The sequence below is a fragment of the Brassica napus genome, chromosome C6 (assembly GCF_020379485.1).
Source record: "Brassica napus cultivar Da-Ae chromosome C6, Da-Ae, whole genome shotgun sequence".
Classification (NCBI taxonomy): Eukaryota; Viridiplantae; Streptophyta; class Magnoliopsida; order Brassicales; family Brassicaceae; genus Brassica; species Brassica napus.
Window position 1 is genome coordinate 34673582 of NC_063449.1, and position 19349 is coordinate 34692930.

General features: G+C 38.4%; 1 protein-coding gene across 2 annotated transcripts; it reads right to left on the reverse strand.

Moving 5' to 3' along the window:
• Positions 1-1345: 1345 nt before the first annotated feature.
• LOC106406216 (histone-lysine N-methyltransferase, H3 lysine-9 specific SUVH3-like) lies at positions 1346-4402 on the reverse strand. 2 transcript variants are annotated; one of them, XM_048760057.1, is made up of 3 exons: positions 4198-4402; positions 1678-3709; positions 1346-1591 (listed from the first exon to the last, which is right to left on the reverse strand). In XM_048760057.1, the coding sequence occupies exon 2, from the start codon at positions 3696-3698 to the stop codon at positions 1689-1691; it is 2010 nt and encodes a 669-aa protein (XP_048616014.1). In that variant the 5' UTR covers positions 3699-3709; positions 4198-4402; the 3' UTR covers positions 1346-1591; positions 1678-1688. The 2 variants fall into 2 exon arrangements, with proteins under 2 accessions (XP_048616014.1, XP_048616013.1); XM_048760056.1 differs by lacking the exon at positions 4198-4402 and having other exon boundaries at positions 1678-3746.
• Between the last annotated feature and the right edge of the window lie 14947 nt (positions 4403-19349).

The window sequence follows — 19349 nt, forward strand, 5'->3', positions numbered from 1 at the left end:
TGCTTCTAAAAGAATGATTTCATGCCACATGGAAGAGATGACCAAAGAGTGGCAAGGGTCTGGGTCTGCCGATGATCTACACTGGGAGATTGTATGGATTAGATCTCATTCTATATTGTCCACTCCAACTTTATTTTCTGTTTGTTAAATTCCATTCACATTTGATGATGATGATGTGTATATAAATGCAACTCTCTCAACACACATTATATTGTATATTTTATAGTGTGGAACTTTGTATTGATCTTGTTGGATTCATTCTGCAATATTTCTTTCTTACTTTCACTTTACCTTAACATTTTTTTTGAATAAATGTTAAATTTATTTAAATAAAAAAAAAACTTTTTGACAAAGAATGCAGCTCTGTTTGTGAAAAAAATTACTATAAATCTAAAACCAAATAAATTGTGTTTCTCTCTTCATCAACGATAATACTTGTCAAATCTACCATTCTTGCTGCCTCAAAGCGAGTCGATACGGTTTCTAATCAACTTATCAATGAAACTATTAAGATGAGCTTGGTCACGTTGGTTCACCATGTTTTTTTACCATTCCTCTCTCGCAACAGAGAGTGTACTGTAGCTTGAAAAGCATACCTAAGAATAAACAGAGAAGCGCTGCTCCAGCTCGTGTCCACCAAGGAGGACAGGATGTTACTCCAGACTGGGTGTATCGTGACCACTTTACCTTAACATTGTGTTCTGCCGCAGTCCACATTGTGAAGAAATAAATACCTTGCTAGCTCTCTAAATATAAAAATTTCATTGATCTTAGAGGTAATGAATGCACCTCCTGCTTCTCTGTTTAGATTCAGTGATTGAAAACTGTCCACCATCTCTTGAACATTTTGGTTTTATTTTCCCGGCTGCCTAGGTATCTAGGGAGAGGATGTAAAGGACAAGGCAGAACGTTACAGACCAAACTTATATCCAAAACCATGGGAGTTGAACCAGTTATAATGTCTGCAGGAGAGTTGAAATCCGTTATAGCTGGTGATTTTCTCCAACCTGGTTACTTGCAGACTTGCAGTGACTAATTGTGTATCAAATTTTCTTATCTTTCTGATATTCCTATCTGGAGAACCGGGAAACCTCATACGTCACTCTGCTATAGAACACCTTGACAAGTGAATCAAGTTAGAAGCTGTTCTTATCATTCCCAGTCTCAACTGATTCCTTCTGACAGGCTTCAGAGTGATCTCCCTCTTACTCTTACAAAATTTGCAAGCTTTGGTTCCACTTTGAGATCACATGAAGAGTTTGTTTGGAGATGATGATAATGATGTGAACAGAAACTCATCATGGAAACAAAGCTTTCCAAGGATTACATGAAGAACATTGACTACTAATACCAAACAAACATCAATTTTTTTCCTTCTCATTCTTGAAGTCTACGGATAAGTTGTTACAGAAAGCTTAAAGAACATAACTAAATCGCTCTAGAGTTTAATTTTACCAAACCTATGAGCATGGAACCTAAAGCCGATGTGATGCCAATACAATACATTACATTACAAGTGTTTGCATCGCCACAGAACATGCAAATGCATACACAGTTTCCAAAAGCCGTCACCCTCTTTCTACTCTTGGCCCTGTAACAAACAGAAATGGTTTCAGACCATTAGTGTTCAGAATCATATCCAAAAGTACAAAGAAAAGGTAGAGATCAAGGGTTTACATTTTCTCAGATCATCCGAATGAACCACGACATTTCACAGAACCACAGTTACACTGCCTCTTTCCATGTAAAAGGCTCCCATCTCTGGCCTCAGATGTAAGGGAGACTCCATAATCATACGTCAGTTCAGCCATTGGAGGAATGTGACGAATAGCAAAGAAAGCAATGTGGACAACCGGTTCACCGTTTCCTTCACAAATAACTGGCTGCCACAGAACGTTGGGGGAGCAGCTGTGGTTCATGAACCGAGCTACATTGCCGAAGTTCTTAGCACTGATCAAGAGCGGTGCTGGGAGATTAAACTCCTCGGGGAGTTCATCTGAAGGATCCTCATCTACTAACGCAGGCTCATAGTTCCACTTAAACGAGTTATACACACGAGACGTGTCAAAGACGAACTCATCCTCTTCTTGGTCCATTCTAAGCGTTTCTTGGTCTTTGACCTCACCAGCATATTCACATATGAAAGAGCCAGCACGAATGGGATCCCAAGAACGTAAACCCCAACCACGGTTCGCCGTCTTAAACACTTCCATGCGGAACTTAAGTCCTGTCTGAATCACTTTGTTTTTGCAACTGGGGTTACACGGACAGGTTGAACCACATTCATATACCATTGGCCTCCTGGAAACAAGCATAACGCCATTAAGGTAAGGAAGATCACCACCATTCATTCTGATGCAAGAGCAATTTAGATCTCCCGGCGCACACAAGCCACGGCAGGAGCAACCAGTTGCTGTGTGCTGCTGGGTTATTCTAAAGGCTTCCGAGTGTTTGAGAGTGGAGATGTAAGTGAAATAAGAAGGCCCCTTCTCATCATCAAAGTCATTCACAAGCGAGACAGGTTTGCTCTCAACACCTGAAGTGATATCCGGAAGGATAAGTCCTCTTCTTGGAGTCATCAAACCTTCTTTCCACTTATGAACAGCTTTCCAGAACCCAAAAGCAGGTGGCTGACCAGGCACTCTCACTAATCTATACTTAAACGTGTTGCAGCCAGACTTGCCTTTCTCTACCCATGACTCTGAGATTGTATAAAGCCCATCGTAAATATAGATCTTCCCCGTTTTGCTAGCTGGATCCTCCTCTCCTCTTATGACTCTCACTCCATTCCCCTTCCTCAAGCTTCTCTCCAACGCTAGATTCCCTCTCTCAAGCTTCTGATCAGACGCTTGTTTGTTCTTGTCCGCATTCCCTCCTTGTCCACTGTAGATTAAAGACTCAGGATCCTGGGCCTCGCCGTCGTAGCGTCCGGCCGAAACAATGCTGGTAGCTAGAGGCTCCTCATCTGCACCAGCGGCCTTGCTTGTTATGTAGTCAATGCCGGCCATAGTCTGCATGTGGAGACCCACTAAGCACATCTCTATCCGAGAAAAGAAGATGTCTCCGACCTCTATTCCGGGAACCGTTCCAACTCTCTTCTTCATGTTTGTCCTCACTCCATTGCTCATCAAAGAGCCTGCTGCTTTAGCGGTCGCGGCCTTTGCGTACTCTACTTGGCTGAGGCGCCTTCTAACAGCATCAAAACGCATCAGCACGGTGCTTACTAAGTCCACGTTGCCGTCTTCTCGCTCTGCTGCACTGATCCCGCTGTCGAAAACTCCGCTGAAACGCTTCACAACCTGAACATCCAAAGTAGGCTCTTGGGGGACTGTCTTGTCTTTTTTCTTGGCGTTGCCGCTTCCCTTAGGACGACCTCTTTTAGCTCCGGTTGAGCTGCTAGGGCCGTTTGATGCAGTAGTAGTGGGTGATCTGTATGATTGAAGAGGTGGAACAAACGATGGAGGAGGTGTGTACTGAGTTTGGTTGAGATCTGGAGTGTCTTGCGTAGGTGGTTGTGATCCAAATGGGAAGAAAGGTGAGTATCCAGTGGAAGAAGAAGAAGAAGGGCCAAAAGGTGGAACTCCAACAAAGGGTGGACCTTGATTGCCATTTGGAAAAACAGGTCTTAGACTTCTCAGTGGTTTAACATCTAGCACTATAGACTTGTCGTAATGGTTAGGATTTGGAACTCCTTCCATTGCTAAAACTCCTGTCAAAAATGAGACCAACATTTGGGTTAAAGAGCATTGACCTTTTGGGTTATATGTACTCTCTGCAGTACTAAAAGCAGAAAGAAAGTTAAAAGGAAATGCAAAAGAATCCATTTAAGAGCAACCTTAGGTTCAATAAAAGTCCCTAGAAGAATCGAAAACCCAAAAAAAATGCAAACTTTGCTACATTTTGTAGACCCCCCAAGATGAAAATGTAAAGGGCATTTTCATAAAACCTAAAATGTACAATTCCAACAACAAACACCAGATCTTTTGTGCCCTAGGACATTAAAAAAACTTTCTTTTTGCCCATCAAGATCCGTAAAGGGCATAAACCTAAACCTAAGGAGCATGGCGTAGCTACACCAACCCTTAATCGAACACCAAAACATACTAATTTCAGATTCACCAACGAACAAAAAAAAATGAAAACTTTATCAACAGTGAAACATTTATTTAATTCATATTCGAGATTTCAACCACCAACCTCGCAAAGATGAGAAATTTGACTTCGGGCTCCCTGGAATTAGGCGAGAAAGAGAGAGAGAGAGACAACAGAGACGAGTTTTGACGATAGATAAGAGAGAGAGTGAAAAAGATGCCTTTCGTTGTATTTTTCAGACAAATGCTCAGATGAAATAAAGCAGGAGACGTTAGTGCTACAGAGAATTCAGTCCGTTAGATTCTCATCTGCGTCATCTGTACCGTCCAAAACACTTCAGGGCATTGAAAACACAAACCTTTCGTTCTTCGTGTTGTTATTGTCGCCATTCCTTTTTTTTTATTATTCTTTTATATCCAACTATTTACCAATGAGATAAGCACAAGAATCCAAAAATATTATTTTTTAAAAATGTTCTTGTTTTCTTTTCCACAAAAATATTTGAGTAGTAATTTCAAGAGTATTCACTTTTAAAAAGTTAACAATTCGGATAAATCGAATCTGGATTTGATGTAGTAATAATAAGAGTCTCATGTACTACTAACATATTCATTTTGTTTTGTCTTAAACGGTTGTCTGAACCTAACAATACTTATTGCCAATTCGGGAGAAGTTCATAACGACACGGGTTTAGCACTTTCAGACAGCCCTACTTGTCATCCATAAGTTTCTAAAAACATTGCGTAACATCCCGGCAACTATTGTTCGAGCATTGAGATGACACCGGATGAGGCTATTTATGGTAGGTCTTGTCGTATACCACTTTGTTGGACCAAAGTAAGGGAGTGAAATGAGTTAGAACTATTAATGGTTCAAGAGATGGTATAGCAAATGGACATGCTCAAGGATTGGCTTTGGGAAGCCCATGACGGCAGAGGATTCAACCGTTGTAAATCGAAAAGTTAATTAAAATCGAAATAAAATACAATGATCCAAAAGACACAAAACCGTCCAGATATCAAACTACTCATCAAGCTCTCCTGCAAGGGAAGAAAGAGGGGTGAGCAACAGGGGAGTTACTCCGTGAGGTATGGGATGCTAAACACGTAAACCACTGACTTGAGTAAATAGAACTCCCACTATGGAAGTTTAGCTCTAACATGAACAAACAAGATGCCTAAAGCATCACATAACACAAACAATGCGATGATAGCATATAGCTAGTCCATACACACCGCATCTACTCATACGGATATATATATACATACGCTGCGTCGCTAGTACAGTCTGTCTCTGTACCCCTGCCCTCCAAAGCTGCGTCGAATGCAAACGTCTCTGCACCCACGCCCCATACAATCTGCGTCGCTAGCCCAGACGTCTCTGAGCCCCCGCCCACCAAAGCTGCGTCGCTAGTCCAGACATCTCTGGACCCCCGCCCACTCACATAGTCCCTACTCATAACTATGTATACATACATATATATATCGCATATCTTAACATCACACAATCAAATCAACGGTTGAATCCTCCAGACCCCTAGTTCTGGTTTACAATGAATGAACTAACTAACAATCAAGACTCAAACAGACTCAATTCAAACAGACGGATCATGATTCGAAATCTAAACTACGATAGAGAAAATTCTACACTGGTATGGAATTTACGGAATAGACCCTCACCTTAGCCACTGGCAGGAAATAAACAACGGAAGATGCGGTCAACTGAGGTCAACTGCAACACGACAATCAACGACTTAGGCTCAGATTCTCCAAAAATAAAGTTTCCTATTTTCCTAAAATAGAATTTTTCCTAAAATGGAAACTTTCCTAAAATAGAAACTTTCCTAAAGTAGAAACTTTCCTAAAATAACAACCTTTCTAAAATAGATTTCTGTAACTAGAAGTAAGGAGGCGACAAACTTACTAGAAAAATCCGCCGGAATCTCGTCCAGAAATCCCGCCGGAAGCTCGTCCAGAAATCCCGCCGGAAGCTCGTCCAGAAATCTCGCCGGAAGCTCACCCGGAAATCCCACCAGAAAATTCACTAGTGACTGGTCGTCGAATAATTCAACAACAACTCGTCACACACAAAGAAATACTTTGACTTGATGATTATAAAGAGAAAGGGTGGAGTTTATTATATAAGAGAAGGGAAGGGAGGTAGGTTTTCTAAACTTCCAATGTGGGACAAAATAAAAAGAAGGGTTTTGAGTTTTAATTAATAAAAACAAATGGGTTTTCCCACATTGGGTCACGGTCGTTACAATTCTTCCTCACTTAATCGGAATTCCAAGACGGAACCCGAGAAAAACTTCAACGAATACGAAGGAGAGAAGAACACGAGATGAAAACAAAAGGAAACAAACAGAAACTTGATTTTCATCCACACCAAAAGAAAAAGTCAGAAACTCTAACTAATAAACAAATGATTCTGGACAGAAGGGTGTCACTTTTATTTTGAAATTCTCAATCCTCAACAAACATTGAAAACCGCTGAAATCCGAGTCCCATAAATCGCCGTCCTGGGTCAGTGCCGGGACGGAACCCCGCTCTGCTACCAAATTGTAACACCCGTCACCTCCTATATGGAGAACGGCGTGTTACTTACGGTAAAATATCGAATTAAACCGATTTATAAAATCGAGTAAAATGTCGAACCTTTTAATCAAATAATTTCCAAATAAAAACGAGTTTATAATTTAAAAACCAAGTACCTTAAATCGAAAAGTTAATTAAAACCGAAATAAAATACAACGATCCCAAGACACCAAACCGTCCACATATCCAACTAGTCGTCATGTTCACCTGTAATGGGAAGAAAGAGGGGTGAGCAACAGGGGAGTTACTCCGTGAGGTATGGGATGCTAAACATGTAAACCACTGACTTGAGTAAATAGAACTCCCACTATGGAAGTTTAGCTCTAACATGAACAAACAAGATGCCTAAAGCATCACATAACACAAACAATGCGATGATAGCATATAGCTGGTCCATACACCCTGCATCTCCTCATATGGATATATATATACATACGTTGCGTCGCTAGTACAGTCTGTCTCTGTACCCCCGCCCTCCAAAGCTGCGTCGAATGCAAACGTCTCTGCACCCACGCCCCACACAATCTGCGTCGCTAGCCCAGACGTCTCTGAGCCCCCGCCCACCAAAGCTGCGTCGCTAGTCCAGACATCTCTGGACCCCCGCCCACTCACATAGTCCCTACTCATAACTATGTATACATACATATATATATCGTATATCTTAACATCACACAATCAAATCAACGGTTGAATCCTCTAGACCTCTAGTTCCAGTTTACAATGAATGAACTAACTAACAATCAAGACTCAAATAGACTCAATTCAAACAGACGGATCATGATTCGAAATCTAAACTACGATAGAGAGAATTCTACACTGGTACAGAATTTACGGAATAGACCCTCACCTTAGCCACTGGCAAGAAATAAACAACGGAAGATGCAGTCAACTGAGGTCAACTGCAACACGACAATCAACGACTTAGGCTCAGATTCTCCAAAAATAAAGTTTCCTAAAATGGAACTTTTCCTAAAATGGAACTTTTCCTAAAATGGAAACTTTCCTAAAATAGAAACTTTCCTAAAGTAGAAACTTTCCTAAAATAACAACCTTTCTAAAATAAATTTCTGTAACTAGAAGTAAGGAGGCGACAAACTTACTTGAAAAATCCGCCGGAAGCTCGTCCAGAAATCCCGCCGGAAGCTCGTCTAGAAATCCCGCTGGAAGCTCGTCCAGAAATCTCGCCGGAAGCTCACCCGGAAATCCCACCAGAAAATTCACTAGTGACTGGTCGTCGAATAATTCAACAACAACTCGTCACACACAAAGAAACACTACAAGAAAACACAGTTTTAGCAAGGAAAATCAACGAGGAAAACTATTCCTCGTGAAATTACGATGACTTAACGATGAAATTGCGAGGAAATAAAGTTTCCTCGTAATGGCCTTGTAAAATACCGAGTAAAGCTTTTCCTCGTAGAATCGTCGTAAGTTGACGTGGTTTTTCCGAGAAAAATGTGTTTCGTCGCAAATTCGTCGTAATTTTAGCATGATTTTTACGAGGAAATAACTTACGAGGAAAGAACGAGAAATCCACCAACTTAACACGTTTTTTTTGCCACCAACCTAATTTTTCGTCGTAAATTCCTAGCCAAATTCAACTACCAGATTCGAAAATTTTCTATATATATGTTGGTTTGAACATAATTTTAAGCACACCAACAAGAAAAAAAACGTGAAAAAAATGTCGGGCTTGGGAAATATTTTCGAGTTGCGGAGGTGGATGTATATGCATAGAGATGCTAACGGGAGAGTGACGAAAGAATATCTTGCTGGGTTGGAGCGTTTTATGCATCAAGCAGATTCTACACCGCTCGCCCAAGAAAGCGGTAAAATATTCTGTCCTTGTAGGAAATGTAACAATTCAAAGTTGGCAAATCGTGAAAATGTTTGGAAGCATTTAGTAAATAGAGGTTTCACGCCAAATTATTATATCTGGTTTCAACATGGAGAAGGTTATAGTTATGATCAGAATGAAGCTAGTAGTAGTAATAGCAACTTTCAAGAAGAACCGGTTGATCATCAATTGCATAATGCACATAGTTACCATCAGGAGGATCAGCCGATGGTAGATTATGATAGGGTTCATGATATGGTAACTGATGCATTCGTAGCTCATGATGATGAAGATGAAGAACCTAACATAGATTCAAAAAAGTTTTATGAAATGTTAGATGCGGCAAATCAACCACTTTACAGTGGTTGTAGAGAAGGTCTCTCTAAATTGTCATTGGCTGCTAGAATGATGAATATTAAAACTGATCACAATCTACCTGAAAGTTGCATGAACGAATGGGCAGATTTATTTAAAGAGTATTTGCCGGAAGACAATGAGTCTGCTGATTCTTATTATGAGATTCAGAAACTGGTTTATAGTCTTGGGTTGCCTTCGGAGATGATAGATGTTTGCATCGACAACTGCATGATCTACTGGGGAGATGATGAGAAGTTGGAAGAATGTCGATTCTGCAAGAAACCACGATTCAAGCCGCAAGGAAGGGGACGTAATAGGGTACCGTACCAAAGGATGTGGTACCTACCAATTACAGATAGATTGAAAAGATTGTACCAATCGGAGCAGACTGCTGGAAAGATGAGGTGGCATGCCGAGCATACTCAGACGGATGGTGAGATGACTCATCCATCAGATGCAAGAGCCTGGAAACATTTTAACAAAGTACATCCGAATTTCGCTAGCAATAGCCGGAATGTGTACCTCGGATTATGCACAGATGGATTTAGTCCATTTGGAATGTCAGGGAGACAATATTCATTGTGGCCTGTCTTTCTTACGCCATACAACCTGCCACCGGAGATGTGCATGCAACAGGGTTTTTATTCTTGACCATATTAATACCCGGTCCGAAGCATCCAAAAAGGTCACTTGATGTTTTCCTACAACCACTGATAAAAGAGTTGAAGGATTTGTGGTCAACAGGGGTGAGGACGTATGACTGCTCAACGAAGAAGAATTTTACGATGCGAGCTATGCTTTTGTGGACCATAAGTGACTTTCCTGCCTATGGGATGTTGTCTGGATGGACTACACATGGGAGATTAGCTTGTCCATATTGTAATGGAACGACAGATGCATTTCAACTGAAGAATGGTAGAAAGACAAGTTGGTTCGATTGTCACCGTCGATTTCTTCCAGTTGGCCATCCGTACCGAAGAAACAAGAATTTGTTTAGGCACAAAAAGGTTGTGAGAGACACTCCTCCTCCATATCTAACTGGAGAACAAATTGAAGCGCAAATCGACTACTACGGAGCTAACGAAACAGTTCGCTGGGGTGGTAATTGGCATGTCCCTCGTAATATGCCTGATTCTTACGGTGTTCATCACAACTGGCACAAGAAGAGTATATTTTGGGAGTTACCATATTGGAAGGATCTTCTTCTGCGCCACAACCTTGATGTGATGCATATAGAGAAGAATTTCTTTGAGAACATCATGAATACAATATTGAATGTCCCAGGGAAGACAAAAGACAACATAAAATCGAGGTTGGACTTGCCGGATATTTGCTCAAGAAGTGAGTTACATATAAAAAGCAATGGCCAAGTTCCCGTTCCAATTTTTAGATTGTCTTCAGAAAAAAAGTCGGTTTTGTTCAATTGGGTGGCATCAGAAGTGAAGTTCCCTGATGGGTATGTTTCAAATCTTTCAAGATGTGTTGAAAAGGGTCAAAAGTTCTCCGGGATGAAGAGTCATGATTGTCATGTCTTTATGCAACGACTTCTGCCATTTGCATTTGCGGAGCTACTTCCAACAAACGTACATGAAGCACTTGCAGGTAGTTTACAATAGGACAATAATATTAAATTGGTTTAGTTTACAATAATAGTATTTGACTAACAATGTGTTTAATTGTTTTTGGAATAGGCATTGGAGCATTTTTCAGGGATTTGAGCACACGCACTCTTAAAGAAGAAGTCGTAGAACAGCTTCAGGAGAACATTCCTATCTTATTGTGCAACTTGGAGAAGATATTTCCTCCAGGCTTTTTTGACGTGATGGAGCATCTAGCTATCCACCTCCCATATGAGGCATTGCTTCGTGGACCGGTACATTACGGATGGATGTATCAGTACGAGCGAGCCATGAAATATTTGAAGGGAAAAGCAAAGAACCTCGCCAAAGTTGAAGGTTCTATAATTGCTGGAAGTTTGACAGAAGAAGTTTCTCACTTCACATCGTACTACTTTGCGTCAAAAGTACGTACCCGAAGAAGAGCTCCAAGAAGATATGATGATGGTGGCGTTGCGCCCACATATGCAGTTGTTGGTGTTCCAGAAATCTTTAGCCAGATTGGACGACTTGGTGGGAAATCAAAACAGGTTTGGTGGTCGAGTGAAGAAGACGCTCATAGTGCACACACCTATATTCTACTCAATTGCGAGGATCCATTGATGCGTTATTTTGAAAGGTAACTTAAATTGAGTATACATTATATAATTGAGAGAGATTAATTCATGTAAAATGTGAATTTACAGCATGTTTGTTTCACAAGTCAAAGAAACATTTCCTGGTATATCCACAAGTGACGTAGACAAAAGAAAAGATCAACACTTTGTTAAGTGGTTGAAGAATCAGGTATTAATCAAATACTTTTAAAATTTTCATACATGAATGATTTGTATTTCAACGTTCTTTTTATTTTTAAATAGGTTGATTATGACGACGATGCAGATTATCCTAAGTGGTTACACGAAGTAATTCAATCTCCACTTGTAAAGGTCACCACATCACAGATGTATTTCACACGAGGCTATACTTTTCACACATATGAGTATGGTAAACAGCGGGCAACCAGTAACTATGGAATTTGTGTGAAAGGAGAAACAGATTTCTACGGAATCTTGACGGAGATTATTGAAGTCGAATTCCCAGGGATATTGAAGCTAAAATGCGTCCTCTTCAAGTGTGAATGGTTCGACCCCGTCGTCAATAGAGGTGTTCGGTTGAACAAATTCGGTGTAGTAGATGTCAACGGTGGCCGGAGGTACAACAAATTCGAGCCCTTCATCTTAGCTTCACAAGCAGACCAAGTTAGCTTCCTTCCATACCCACGGATGAGAGAGTCGGGTATAAATTGGTTAGCCGTGATCAAAGTTACACCTCGAGGACGAATCATCGTAGGAGAAGAACCACCATTGCAAGAAGAACAAATAAATGAAGTTCATGAACCTGAACAAGAAATTGATGACATCCTTCTCATTGATCCGCATAATCACGAGTATGAAGATCTTACCGAAGATCCCACGGAGGAAGCTGTTGAAGACGAGTTTCATGTAAATGATGATGTTTCAAGTGATGACGAGAATGTCGATGAATCCGATTAATGTATTTCATATTTGTATGAGTTTGATTTATTATATATAATTAAAGATAATGGGAGTTTATTTATAAATAAGATATCGACATTAATTATAAGTAAAGGAATTGTGTTTTTATAATTTTCGGTTTGGATTAGAATGAATTGCTTGAGGTTAAAGGATAGAAGTGTTTGATATATGAAGTAGAAGATAAAGAAGATGTGGTTTGGGATTTGGGGTTTCGTTTTAGGGGTTTAGAGACAGTCGTCGTACTTTCCACGTTATCTCACGGGAATTTTACGACGATTTATAATACATTACCTCGCATATTCCACGGTAACAGTAAACGTCGTAAGAGCCTCGTAACTTACGTGGACTAAGCGACGATTTATAATTAAAAAAGCGGACCTCGCTTATTCCACGTAAGACCAAAACGTCGTAAGAGCCTCGTTAACTTACGTGGAATGAGCGAGGTTAGCTTTTTTATTTTACTTTTCGTCGTTAATTCGTCGGTAAATATAAACCCTAAACTAAAATGAAACCCAAATCCCTAAACCCCAAATGTGCAAACCCTAAAACTCCCCATCCTACTTCATATAAACTAAAAAAAAATTAATTTTCAATTTTATATAAACTTAAAAAAAAAAGAGAAGAAAGATATTGGAAACACATATGACGAGATACGTAAGTGTAGCCCACATAAATCTACATCATTTGTATTCAAATATCTTCTTCTTTTTTTTTTTGTTTTTAAACCTTTCATATATGATTTGTAGCGTGTGTTTGATTTGTTGTGTGATACGTCAAATTCAAAATTTGTAAAATTGTTTTCCAACGTATTAAACCTTTCAAATTCAAAAAAATATATATATTGAAGTTAAAGGGTTAGAAATATATGAAGTATTAGATAAGAAATATAAGAAAGATAGGGTTTGAGGTTTGGAGATAAGAAAGATAGGGTTTGAGGTTTGGGGTTTAAGATTTTAGGGGTTAGCAAAAAAAGCCTCGCTATTTGCACGTAAAATCGATGATAAAAACAAAAATCGTCGCAAGAACGACGTTAAATAAAACACGGGCCTCTGTATATCCTCGTTAATTTGCTTGGGCCTTGCGACGAAACGAAAGACGGGCCCACGTAAAATCGATGATAAAACAAAATCATCGCAAGAACGACGTTAAATAAAAGACGGGCCTCTGTATATCCTCGTTAATTTGCTTGGGCCTTGCGACAAAACGAAAGACGGGCCTCTGTCTTTCCTCGTTATTTTGCGACGAATTTTCGACGAACACTAATCCTATATATAGGCGAAACCGCAGCCCTCTTCATTTCCTCTCTAATTCCTCTCTACAGCCTCTCCATTTCCTCTCAACATGGTAACTCTCTTTCCTCTCTAAGTAGTTTAGGGAATTTAGATTAGGTGGTTAGTTTAGGGAATTTAGTTTACGAAATTAGTTTACAAAATTTAGGTTTCCTCATTTTATTAATTACGTAGTTAATACTGTTCATAATTTTTTATTTACTCTTGACTTTAATTTAGAAATTTAAATTTTGCAGACTATTCGTAGACACCAGCGTAGTGCTCACTACTCGCAGATGTTCGGTCCACCGGGTAGTCGGTTAGACCCGCCTTCACTTCCCGGTTCTTCTTCAGCTCCCGGTTCTTCGGGTCAGCAGGAGACCGTCCCCGAGACTCAATCTTCTCAGAGAGTCTCGCCTTCTTCTACGGCATCGCCATCAGTTCCTCATGTGCCTCCTCCGGTAGCTCCTCCTCCGATGCCAGCTCCTCATGTGCCTCCTCAGATGCCCGCCCATCAGGTTCATGCTGATTTGATGGTGCCAGCGAGTTGTCCTTACTCTCAGTACACTGTTGAGGACATTCTCGGTTTGCCAGGCAGAGAAGGCTTACCGATCATAGACCCCGACCGACCTGAAGGAACACTTTGGTATGTATGTTACATTTATTTTTTAAAATTCATTTGTGACTTTAATAAATATTTAAAACTTTGAATTTGTTTTTTTTTCCAGGTTTGGGGTTGATAACTGCCTTGCAACAGAAGTAACCGAGACGATTAAAGGTTACTTCTCCATGGCACATCCCAACTGGAAATCCACTCCGATCTACATCAGAAGGACGTGGTTCAAGATTTACGCTGTAAGTTTTTACAATTTATTCCTGATTTATATTTTTTTAAATTTTATTTTTCTAAACTAATTATTAATATTTTTTTTTTGCAGCAAAAATTTAATTGGTCCATGGGGGTCACTGAGAAGGTGCGGAAAGAGTTTATCGACAAGGCGAAGAAACGTTTGTTGGACACGGTCTCCAACTGGAAGGGTGACTGGATCGTGAAGGGCTATGAGCGGGGCAAACCCACAACCATCACCACGGACGTGTGGGATGGCCTCATCCGTTACTGGAGGGATCCTGATGCCATGAGAGTCGCCCAGTCTTGCTCCGCCTCCCGTAACTCGGTAGATGAGCACGGCCACAGGGCGATGCAACATAGTACGGGCCAAAAGCCACACGCCCGCGTCCGTTTGGAAATGGTACGTAATTTAAATATTTAACTTTTTGATTTTTAATATATATATATATATATATATATATAAAATAAAAACTTTCTTAACTATTTTTAGGCCAAGGAGTTGGGACGTTTACCGACTCTTATGGAACTTTTCGATCGGACCCACAAGAACAAGGCGGGCGCATTTGTAGATGAGAAGTCTGAGAAGATCTACAATGATGTGGCAGCTCGTATTGACGAGCGTGAGACCCAGCTGGCGCAGGAGTCCGCCGACGGATCACCCGTCGTCTTATCCACAATAGAAGTGGATAGAATTTACGAGGAGGTAAATTTTATATAAATTTTTTATTAATTCCATTTTACTTTAAAATTTAAATTTTAATATATATTTTATTGTTTTTTAAGGTCGCTCCCAAGAAAAAGGGACGTGTGTTGGGGATTGGTTCCGTCAACGATGTTCCGAGAGCGACTTCCTCTTATGGCCAGAGACGGGATGATGAAGTCTCTCAGCTGCGCGACGTGTTGGAGACGACACAACATCAGCTGTCGTCGACACAAAACGAGTTGGCCTCGACAAAATCGTCGTTCACAGCTCGTATGACTGGTCTCGAGAACTTCTTGGACGTCATAGCGGCCACAAATCCGGAATGGGAGGCCATGTTCAGGACCATGAGACAACAAAACCCCATTCCAGGCGAGACATCCGTGCAAGTCAACGAGGAAGATCTCTCGAGAAGGAGCGAGGAATTCTACGACGCGGCAATGCAGCATTAGTTTTTTTTTTTGTTATTGTATTTTAAAATTCAAAACTTATTTATATATTATATAATTTCATTTTAATTCGGCCAAAAAAAAATTTCTATTCGATTTAATTTCAATTAAAATTTTATTAATAAATTAAATAAATATAATTTTTATTTATAAATTCAGTAAATAGAAAACAAAGTAATTGCGTCGCTAATTCCCGATGTATTAACGAGGAAAATTAACGACGAAATATCGAGGAACAATTAACGAGGATTTTACGTGGATTTAGTTACGATTCTATTACGACGAATTGTTTTCGTGTTCCTTACGTTTTTATTACGACGAATTTATTTAGAGGTTTTTACGGGTCTTTTACGACGAATCATTTACGAGTTTCTTACGAGGAAGCACAACGACCGTGTTACGTGGAAACCCCACGTGGTCTTTACGACGAAAACTTAATTCTTCTTTACGAGGAAAATATAACCTCGCTAATTAACGAGGAAATGGCGACGAATCTTCTCTTACGACAATCATATAACGACGAAACGCCTTTCATCGCCATTTCCTCGTAAGCCTTCTTTTCCGAGGAAATAACGACGATTTTGGCCGTCGTTAAATTTGTGTTTTCTTGTAGTGAAATACTTTGACTTGATGATTATAAAGAGAAAGGGTAGAGTTTATTATATAAAAGAAAGAAAAGGAGGTAGGTTTTCTAAACTTCCAATGTGGGACAAAATAAAAAGAATGGTTTTGAGTTTTAATTAATAAAAACAAATGGGTTTTCCCACATTAGGTCACAGTCGTTACGCATTGTGTGAAGCTTCTTCTAATAGGCAAACTCTTCTTTGGCTTCTCTTTATAAAATCAACAAACCCCATAAACATGAATCCACAAAGGAACTGTAAAGAAACTTTATTTGGAGCAACAAAATTTCAAAAAATAAATGAACTTCATCTTCTACAATCACTACTAAACGGACAGAGAAAAATAAACAACATTCCAAATTAGTTTTCTTAGACTTGGTATATTAACTGAGGAGACAATTTTACAAACACTAGGTGGTTTCATGTTTTTTCATCTTTTCTCATTAGATTTTTTTTTTTAAGAAAAATCTTTTTTCATTAGTTGTGCGTTCTATATTCTGGGCATATTGTTTTAGTTGTGCTATTTTCTATTTGTGTAATTATTTTGATCTCCGACCACAGTAGCTCATTTCCTTATATCTCTAGACCTTTGATCTTATTATTTTCACTCATGGACTTTGGTCTTTGGTCTTTAATCTTCTACGTTTTTTTTTTGTTTAGCATTGTGCATTGTCATATCTCCCAATATTATTTTTTTGCAGTAGAGGCCACTCTCCTATAGAAACTACAGTCGATGTTAATTGTGCGTTTGTGATTCTTTACTCTGTGACATTGACCAAATCTCCTGACAACTTTTGTTATTTCTGCATTTTGTCTTCACAGCATATTCCATGTTTCGAACTCATGCTTCTGTTAAGTTTTGTTTTGACTGTACAGGTGGAGTAGTCATATCAAATGGTCTACTGAATTTCTTCTCGTATCATTTTCCACGTATTTGATGTTTAGAAATGTTCGTCCGACGGTCGCCCAAGTCGTTTCTCTAAACTGATTTGTGTTCATGCGTAGCTGTTTGTTTTTAAATATTTTTTTCCAGATTCCTATACGTTTGCAATGGTTTAATTGTTGTTACACTGCCTGCGTAATTAAATATTGTGAAAGAAACATCATTCTTTCAATGCTCTTCTTATGTGAACCTCCATTTTCCAATTCATTTCATCATTTTTCTTCCTCAACCCATGCATTTAATATTTTATTTTCAATTAGAATATAAGATGTTCAGTGTCCATTTTTCTTGGTTTCTCACATACAGACAGCAGTACCTATGTATTCTCACGAACATATAATTTATGTGTGTGTTTACAGTTTCTTATGTATTGTAATAGTAGTAGTAATTACTTTTTGTGATGGCAGATCTTTGAAATATAAGTCTTGCATCCATTCTTTCTCTAGCTGTCAATGATATCTAGACCACTTGGTGAAGTTGCACGTGACATATAGCATGGGGTCCTTGCATTTTTCTCTTATTTTGGAAACGTGATCTTAAACTTAATACATGGATCCTGAAACAACATGTTACGCCTGCAAATTCATAGCTATCATACTCTACGTCTGTGTTTGTCTTTGCTGGGCCTGAGTTCTTGGGATCGTCCTTTTTCTCGGGGTTAAAGTTTCTCTTCCTCAACCTTTATCTTCTAATATCAATGGATCCCTCCTAACACTCGATTAATATCTCATCTTATTATTCTAAAAAGGTTCCATGATCAATGGTTTCATCCCAGTCTCTCGAACCACTATTGGCATCTGTTAGAAGAGGGACACATCGTTGGTGGGTTCAAAGTCATGCGACCACTTCGTTAACATCGTCAGGTACCGTAAACAAAACCCAGAAACACCTTAACCTACTATCCGTAAGAATCACTCAAGACCACATATATCCACATATTACATGTACCTTGTGGAGCTAGCCTTCAATGATGATAGCGCTAATAAAACCTTATGATAATATATATATTTAGCTACAGAATAGACTTAACCAAAATAATAAGATACAAAATAGGTAAAACAAAAGTTAAAATTTGATGATGGCTTGAAGACACAATGGATAAGGGAAATCAGAGCAAATGTATGGTGGCATCCTTACGAAGTCGGAAACGTATCCACCACGCTATTGTGGCCAATATTAGTGACAATCCATCAAGTTTGATAGAAGAGATAGCCATAAGATCTCGAGCTTGGAATGGTGACAAAATAAATAGTAGCATGACAGAAATAGGAAATTGATATTTGTATTGAGCATGTTGCTTTGACGTTTTGTGGTTAGGGCTGCAGATGAGATTTTCCATATCTTTATAATAGTTGGGAGACGAATCTTAAAACGTCCAAAGGGAGAATCTGAAGTGAATTAGTGAAATTGGAAGAGTCAAACTTAATATGGATTCGTATCGATGGAGACGATGTAATAAGAGGGGAGATGGATGGTTGAACTTCCCAGGTTGAAGAAGATGACCGATGAAGTCTTCATTTATCACTCTTGGTGGGCCCGTATGATTTTGGAAGGTGCTGACGTGAACACTCTCAGAAGAAGAGAAATGTGATGGGGAGAGATGAAGCTCTATCATTGGCTGAAATCCCCTATATATTATTTATGAAACATTACAACTTCTTTTTGTAGCCACATGTCATTACTAGGATGATTCTTAGAATTATTAGAGAAATATGTTGGTCCATCTAATTATATAATAAGCTTTTTATTAAACTAACTATAAATTCATTATTAATTTCATTTATTATTTCCTTAAATAAAGATTACGGAATTGCCTAATGTGGGTAAAGTATATATGACAATTAATGATTTTGAATAATAAAGATCTATAAAAAAATGTATCTTCTATCAAATTTGTTTAATTTAAAACTATTAAAATATTTTTTTTAAAAACACAATAACTATATTATAAAAATTTAGATTTTTCTGTATATGTTATATTTTGAATTTTAAAAAATGACTATAAATTACTAAAACTGTTAAAAGTCTCACATTCAAATTTTGCGATCCATGATTTAAAATTTTTGTTATGACAAAATACAAATGATTACAAAATCATATAAGTAAAAGTCTAATTTAATTAATCATTAAGATTTAAAATATATATATATATATATATATATATCATTCTAAATTAAACTATAAACCATATTGAATAAATAAATATTTTAGTTTCAAAATTTACTTTGAATAATTTTTTTTGATAAAAGTTTTGAACTAACATTGATAAATTTTTTTAAATTATCAATTACTAAAATTATTAATCCCACAATGAAAATTTTGTTATCAGTAATTTAAATTTTTTGCTATTAAAAATACACTTGATAAAAAAAACATATGAGTAGAAAGCATCATTTAAAAAAAAAAGACATTAATATTAAAAATATACTATGTATGTTAATATCATTTAAATTTAATTATATATCCTCTCAAATATTTT

Excerpts from the sequence above, each read along its gene's own strand:
- LOC106406216 (XM_048760056.1), bottom strand. The coding sequence starts at position 3,731 with ATGTTGGTCTCATTTTTGACAGGAGTTTTAGCAATGGAAGGAGTTCCA.